The sequence below is a fragment of the Antrostomus carolinensis genome, unplaced genomic scaffold (assembly GCF_000700745.2).
Source record: "Antrostomus carolinensis isolate BGI_N321 unplaced genomic scaffold, ASM70074v2 scaffold38121, whole genome shotgun sequence".
NCBI classification, from domain to species: domain Eukaryota; kingdom Metazoa; phylum Chordata; class Aves; order Caprimulgiformes; family Caprimulgidae; genus Antrostomus; species Antrostomus carolinensis.
This window is the reverse complement of record NW_010296963.1, coordinates 6,504-14,411: the sequence shown is the minus strand read 5'-3', so window position 1 is coordinate 14,411 and position 7,908 is coordinate 6,504. Positions and strand designations below refer to the sequence as shown.

Sequence of the window (7,908 nt, the reverse complement as noted above, 5' to 3'; positions counted from 1 at the left end):
GTGTCCCTGCTGATGGCAGGGGGGTTGGAACTGGATGATCTTTAAGGTCGCTTCCAACCCAGACCATTCTATGACTCTATGATCTTCAGGTATTAGCTGAAAGCAAAATGACAGCTTGCATCTCTGACCCTTCTTGGATCTGTCATTTGCACTTTGTCCAGCAATCTGCAGAGTTGGAGCCAAGCCATCTCCCTGGTGCCTCTCTTGGTGGGAGATGCATTGGATTGAGCCTTGGATTTCCAGTCCTTTGAAACAACTCACTCACCTTAGCAACATCCCCTCAAGCAAGGGCTTAATTGACCACCTCAGCACCAAGGGCCACTTGATTAGAAGAAAAAAATCCTCGAGGAGCTGCACTAAACAGCATCAGCCTGTGCTGCTGCCTCTCTAATTCAGTGTCTGTCTGTCTTCCTCCACAAGAAGTCCATGAGAAAGCTCCATCTCCCAGGGAATTCATCTGCAAAGCCTCTGTCAGCTCTTCTTCCCATGAGAGGTTTCAGGCAAAGCTGTGGACAACATCTGACACCTCTTTTTTCCTAGGAGAACTTCTCCAGCACTGCAAGGTCTCTTTGCCTGCCAGCCCTGCTGCTTGGCTGCCGCGCTCTGCCCTGCAGACCTGCATGTCTGACATTGTTTTCCGAGTGTTTTTCAGGTTGTCCTTCGGAGATCTATTGTGTTGTTTTCCTGTTTCCCTCTGCAGCGCTCTGTTTTATTGAAGCCGAGCAGTTAAGTCAGGAAATTCTGCACCTAATAACTCAGTAATTTCCCTTCCCTGACCCAGTTGCCCTGTAGCGCTTTGCGAAATAGCTGCACTTCAGCACTTGGCACACTGTGTCTGTGCCGTCGCGGTGGCACAACCGCACGTGAGCGGTTTAATGGCACGAGGAGAGGCAAACCTTCACTGTCTTTGTGTTCAACCATTTGGTTCTGAGCACTGCAAGGCATCACTGGTGCTGAGGAGTGTGTACCGTGCTCTGCTCCTCTGCCTGCGCTGGGAGCTGCTGCCTCATCCTCCTCCTTCAGCTTCCAGGCTCTGCACTTTGCACTGGCGCACGTCGGGTTCTGCTGCCAGAGAGTCACCTTTGGCAGAGGAGTGCGGCCAGGGAGCTGGGATGGTTTTGCTTTAAACTGGAGTGCCAAGGCTTGCCAAGGCTGGGTGGTGTGGTGGGAGGAGGATCTGGGAGGAAATATGACTGTGTACCCTGGGCTCTAACTGCCTCCACCTGCGGAGAAAATCAACTTGTTTTCCTAGGAGTGTTGCCTGAAGACTTTGAGCCCCTCTTTTTGCTAACCCTTCACTGTGGCTAATACCCATTTGAAAAAAAAAAAAATGAAAGGGGTAAATTTAACATTTCAAAACCTAACTGATATCCAGTATTCTACCCTTAAAAGCTTTTCACGATCAAGATTAGAATCATCAGTCCATCTTGATGGTTTTAATATGTGGTCGAGAAGTTACCCAGCTTACACTGCCATCAAGTCACGTCATTCCCCATAATCTTTCTCTTGGTTTTTTTTTAGCCTTGTTGTTCATAATTTCCTTTCCAAGTGTTTCTTTATTTGAAATGCCATTTATATTTTGTTGCCTTTTTTTTTTTTTTAATTTTATTTTCCAGCACATCTTACATCTTTGTTTTTTTGTTTTGTTTTTGATCTTATTTCTGGCGTTTTCCATCGCTCTGTGGCCATGATTGTGGATGTGTTTTGGTTTTTGCCTGCCTTGCTGTTCTCTCGCTGCACTCCCTAGATCCCTGTTGCACAGTCCTCTGTCATGGATGACATTGAGGAGTGGCTCAGTACCGACTTGGTGAGACTCTTTATATTTTCATTTTTCACATGGGCAATAGCACTTGTACAGATAACTTTCAATGCATTGCTGAGTTACTGGAGGCAGTGAAACTTCCAAATCACAGAGCTTATTTCCCTTGGAGGGGAATATCCAAGCAGAAGGAGATAGGGTTGTGTTCAGCAATTCAATCAAACTGATTTTTTTCTGAGTTGTGTTATTCTTTTCCATGTTAACATCATGAAGAGCATGCATTCCAGAAATGGTGTGTTTCTGGTCCCTGTGTAGGAAAGCATTTAAACATGTGCTGACGTTTACCTGTGTTCTCCTCCCTCCTTAAAGCACATGTTTAAAAGCTGCATTAGCTTTGACAGGATCTCAGGACATGCTTGTATTGAGACATGCTTTTAAGAGGTGCTGGATCAGGGCTTAGATGCCTTTCAAATCAAGATGTCTGTGTTAAATTGGCAAGCAGTCTTGACATGTTTCATAATAGTAATAATAATTTATAACAGTCTCTCTCGCATGTTTATAACTTTCAGTTTCTACTAAATGATTATTGTCTGGTAATTATTAAGCAAATAAACAAAAGACACAGAACTAAAAGTAGCTTTTCCTTCATTCTGGAGTTTGTTTTGCTGTACCAATACACGTTGGGTTTAAGCAGTGGTACAGCTAGTTACACATTTACTCTGGTCTCTTTTTTTTTAATGTAAGCATCTGACTCAAATTAACCAAGTGCATTTGGGGATGGGTGGTGGGTTGCATTTCAGACTGTTCTTTTAAACAGGGTTTTAGTGAGCTGAACTGTTTCCTCGTGGTCACCATATCCCTAAGGATCATCTCCTTCCATTCCTACTTAGAACTTCAGAGATTGTCCCTAGATAAGTCCCTACTCCTTCAGGTCTCTCCCAGCCAGCCCCTTGGGTTCAGTCTCCACTCCCCAGCGGCACGCTCCGGCACGTCAGCCCTCCGCTCTGGCACCAGAGAAGCTGACTGTACTGAAAGGAGGAAAATGCTCCTGCTCTCCACAGCTGCCTGAAGTGCTTAAACAGATTCTGGGTTCCAGTGTTTGCGTTTGGCAGGCTGACTGGCTGTCTTTGAAATGTCACTGGTTTTCAGCTGCAGGTAGTTTTTTTTCAGGCCTCAGTACAGACAGTAATTTTCAAATTTAATTACAAACTGGCCTCATTTTGTTAAAGAAACACAGTAAATGTAACATGTCCACTCTGCTTAAACAATAAACTGTTGTCTTTGCCATTTAAATTAATTTAGTAGGAGAGAAGATCTTATGGAGAGATACCAAGGTAGCTCTGTACAATCTATCATCCCTGAGATAGTCTTGCTCAAAAAAAAAACAAAGGAGAGAAGTGCCCTGTAAATGCCTGGAGAAGCCTGGGGATCTCAGCAGGGATCTCAGCACGCTGTGGCCATGACTGTACCAGCTTCCCTGGTACCTGGGTCCCCGTCCTGACCCTGTGTGGGTGCAGCATAGAGATGCCCTCTGAGAAAGTTTGGACTGGATTTTTGTTTTTCACTCTGGGTTCCTCCCCACCTCCCTCCTTTTTTTGTTAATGGTTCATTTCAATTCTCTGCTTCCCCGATTAGGAAGTTACAGATTAGATTAGCTAATTTATTTCCTTACCAGTTTTGGGGTATTTTGGGGTACATTGGCACAAACAGTACCTCTGCATGTGAAGTGGTGGCTGCTGTGTGTACCTTTGGAAACCTCCGTGCAGTAGAAAGCTACTAGATGCTAGATGGCATTTAATGCTCAAGCATTAAAACCTTTTGTGAGGCAAACAGTCTCCTAGTGAAGAAGCCAGGGCATGGACACATGCTTTTCTTTTTCAAAGCCGGTCCAACATGAGGTTTTCAAGTAGTATTTTCATTCTTTTTTAACATCCTGATAGATTGACAAGGATGCCACATCCTTGGACTTTTAATTTCCTTATTAAAGCACTGTTGGAAATTTGCATGTTGAAATGCACACAGCTGGTAGAAATGCACTGACCCCCTGGCATCCCAGCCTCTGGATCTCTTGGAGAGACACGAACTGCCCATCAGTATCCTTCATCCAGCCCACCCTAGCCTTGTCTTTGCCAGGAAAGCTGCTATATTTTTGTATGAAACCTAAAACAAACTCCCACAGGAGGAACCTTGACCCCAAACTATTTTGCACCGTGTGTCCTTTGTCAGCTAAAAGTGCATTTTTATTTGAAGACACAACACAAACCACAGTCCTGACTTTTTAAAGGAGCGTGTGACCAAAGATGGCATCTTGGCATCTTGTACAGTGTTTGTGTGACTCACACAGCTCAGTTTTTGACTGTCTGATGTGGAAACAGCGCTGAGCTGCCATTCATGTCCAACAGAGAAAGTTTAGCTATCCACCAGCAATCTTCAGAAGCAATTCTAGTGCTCGTCCTCTTGATCTGCAACACAGTGAACTGTCAGTCACTGTTGGCCTCCCGATGCGGGAGCTGTGTGATTTCCTCAGGTCACCCTGCTCAAGTAGATAGCACATGGAAACGAGTGGTGGAAACTGTCCAGTTGCATTAAATGTGTGTAGAGGATAATAGCAAAGGTGAAGTGCTGCCTCTGTGTTCACATGCCTTTTTCTTCCAATTGCAGAAAGGAGATGAACTGGAAGAAGGAGTGACCAGTGAAGGTAAGCAGAGATACCTGTGGCTATGAGCCCTTCCCAGGTTAGTGCACAGACTGAATTATCTGCTTTCATCCCTGCTGAGATGCTGACATCTCCCAGCCTGATATTCCCCAGCAAACACTTTCTGCACTCAGAAAGGCGGGAGGAGAGCATTTCAGAGCAGAAAGCTGGTATTTATGGTGTGAGGAGCCCTCCCGGCTGCAAGTGCTTTCCTGCCATCTTCTTGGCTGCGCGCTGTGTTTGTGCCAGCGGGAATGCATCCCCGAGCTGCTCAGCCCTTTGGAATGATGCTTCCCTCCTTCTGTCACAGCCGATGGCGTAGCGTGGGTTTGATTCCCTCTGCTTGCCTGAGCTAGGGCGTCTCAAAGGACGTCTGTACCCTTTCCTGAGGAAGTCAGGCTGTATGAGTATGTGTGCCTGCAAACACGGCCCGACGAGACACCAGGCGCTGGAATTTCGGACCCTGCCAACCTCTGTCCCCAGAGCTAAGGGCACAGCTCCAGTTCTTACCCATCTTCCCTCTTTTTTTGCATTGCAGAGTTTGACAAATTTTTAGAAGAGCGAGCCAAAGCAGCGGAGATGGTTCCAAATCTGCCATCCCCTCCTCTGGAAGCCCCAACCCCTCCGACAAATCCTTCCAGCAGGAAAAAGCAGGAGCGTTCGGAGGATGCCCTCTTTGCACTGTGAAGATTGCTCTTTAGCCGCCCTCCCACCCCCGTGCTCTGCGGGAGAATGTCGCTGTACGGCCACTTCGTCACAGTACTTGGCTAACAATGACCCCCTTCCCCCCCATTTCATAGATTGCTTCTTCTTCTTCTCCCCCCTTCCCCAAACAACCCACCCCCACAAGCTGACTCTTTCTATTTAAGTCCAACACTATTCCTGCCAGACCACGATTCTCCAGCACTCGCTTAATCCCCTCCTTCCTATCCCAGCTGCACAAAACCAGCTCTTGATGCAGAAAACCCCTTTAGAATGCATGAGTACATCACACTGTGTTGAAACAAAAGACCGGAGGGGAGAGAGCAGCCTTGCCCTTCAATTTATATAGGGATCATCCTCTTCTGTAGGTAGGTCCTGCCAAGTAGACTGCTCTGTCGATCAGCATGTAATTGACTGAGCTGGAATGTTCAGGAGGAGCGTGTCTTTATTTTTAGATAAAATGTTAATGTATTGGCTTTCGTGTCGGATTCGACAGCAAGGAACAACTGTTCCCCTTTCAACATGTGCTTCACAAGTTAAAATCCTTTACTCTCCCCCTCACACATCTCCCGGTACCATATGGTGGTCGCTTTTCCCCACTTTATGCAGCATTTCATATTCTAAACCTCACAGGGTATTTTTTTTTCCTTGTGTTTTATCTGGGCTTGCTCTGATTTGAAAGCAGTCTGTTGGCTGTGTCCAGTAGCTCTGGCAGTTGACGAGAATGAAAACCGCTGAGCTAAATGGCTGCTGTAACGTTAGCGCACGAAGCGTTTTGCTCTTTGGGAGAGCATTCTCACATGAGGATTTTTTTTTTTCTAGTGTGTTTGCCTTTTAAAATAGCTAGGTTATTTTTTTCCTTACCTTAGATTCCTTCTTCAGTGACTGTAGAGCTCTGCATTTGTCTCAGCTGTTGTAAATAACATCCATGCAGATGGATGGGACTTGCTCGTGGACTGGGTGTGAATTGAGGTTCCTGGATTCCCTGCCATGCCTGGTAGGATAGACGTGCTGGTTCTTGGTGGTAGGTATGAGAAAAAGAAGCAAACCTCACAGAGGCTTGTACAAAAATGCTGAGGAAGATGGTTACCATGGAGGGATTAGCCATACCTGCCTGTGCTGGAGGTGGAACTCCTCATTTCCTTCTTGGTTTGGGTATGAGGAAGTGTTGGACCATTGTGGCTGTGCTGTTTGTAATTTTTGGAGTGTCCTTTGATACCTCTGCCCCTTTATTAACTCCCAGCACCTACGGGGCAGCAGTCTCCCTCCTGTCTGTGCAAACAAGCATATTCCCTTGCTTGCCAGAGGCATGACTGAGAGTGCTGCTCCTCCTGGAGCTGCCAGAAGGGATTCCAGTGTGTGTGACTGCCTCGCTGGGCTGACAAGCAGAACTGGAGCAGGCAGCTCCAGCCATCACTGCATCTCCCAGCATGTTCCTTGGTAGGAAGCCAGTGGCACAAGATGGCAGGATCAAAGAGAGAGCTGAACGCTGCATGGCAAGGAGAGTCTCCTGTTCTGACAGAGAGGCACTTTATCAGATGAACACCCATGCAGGCAGCAGTGCTCCAGCCCCTCTTCCTCAGGGCGCTTGTTGTCTTAGGCAACCAGCCACTTTGTTCTGACTTGGCACGTCTGAGCTTCCCAGGATGCTGATGTGTGTCGAGCTCTCTCAGAAGTTGTTCTAGACCAAGAAGCTGTGCTATAAACAGCTGATGTGAAAGTGATAGAAGCTTTTATCTAAGCATAGTTCTTCTGGCTCATAACATGCTCTCTAGGGTACGCCACGCTTTGGTAGCTTGTGACACGTAAAACCTTTTACCAAGCGCTGCGACGACTGATTGCAGCACTGATGGTCTTTAAGAGCAGTCACGTTAATCTTTGGAGAGAACCCTGTTTGGTGCAGGATTTCCAGGCCATCCCAGGTCAGATGTCACTGTGCTGTCCCTGCTCATCCTCTCCTCTGTCCTGCCCGGCCTGCATCCTCTTCCAGGATCCCTCTGTATGTAGGTGGGCCCAGGCAAGGCTGCCCTGCCACCCCTCAGCTCTAACTTGGCACCTTGTTGCTGCTCCCTGTCAGCTCTGCGCTGTGCAGCAGCATGGCTTGCAAGTGGATGAGGAAAATCAGCGTAAGGATAGAGATAGCTTAGCTTGGGGATCAAGCAGCCTCTTCTCCTCACTTGCTGGCCCTCTACCCAGTTAAAGCTCTTCTGTGTGGGTCTGTAGAGGATTTTTCTCCATTTTATCTTCTCTGTGGCTAATGGAAAGTGCCAGGACAATCTGCCTTGGTTGTGTGCATGCACTGCTGCTTTCACCCACTGCCCTCACTGTTTAAAACAAGCTGAGCCCAATGCTCAGATACCAGCTGCCAGACCTTGCCTTGCTGCAACATGTCAGATGTGGCCACCAGCTCCAGAAACCTGAGGAAACTTCTGTTGAGACGCTGATTTGATTTCAGACAGTGTCTGGTGATTGCCTGAGCAGTCTTGCCAGCACAGAACGAATTGTTGGTATTCCTGTCGATGCAGAAAGCTCCGTGGGTGTTTTAAGCATGTATTTTCTCTTCTAAATCCTTGAAACACATTGACCCTGTAAATGGCCACATCAGGTGATTCTAAGCATGTTAATCCAGCTTCCCTGCCAAGCCGGAGGAGATAATCGCATTGCTGAAGCACGGGGACATTGTCAAACGATGCTGAGTGGTGAGGATGTCGCCAGCGCTGTCACCGAGCGCCCTTGCAGAGTCCCACTGCCA

The 7,908-nt window shown here is 47.2% G+C and overlaps 1 protein-coding gene across 1 annotated transcript in view; it reads left to right on the top strand.

Moving 5' to 3' along the window:
* The window catches only part of TOM1L2 (target of myb1 like 2 membrane trafficking protein), a gene marked incomplete at its 5' end in the record, with an annotated part of 34,028 nt that extends 28,100 nt beyond the window's left edge, over positions 1-5,928 (top strand). The window contains 3 exons of the mRNA XM_010178450.1: positions 1,748-1,807; positions 4,421-4,457; positions 4,993-5,928. Coding sequence (XP_010176752.1) covers positions 1,748-1,807; positions 4,421-4,457; positions 4,993-5,141 — 246 coding nt within the window. The remainder of the gene's footprint in view (positions 1-1,747; positions 1,808-4,420; positions 4,458-4,992) is intronic.
* Between the last annotated feature and the right edge of the window lie 1,980 nt (positions 5,929-7,908).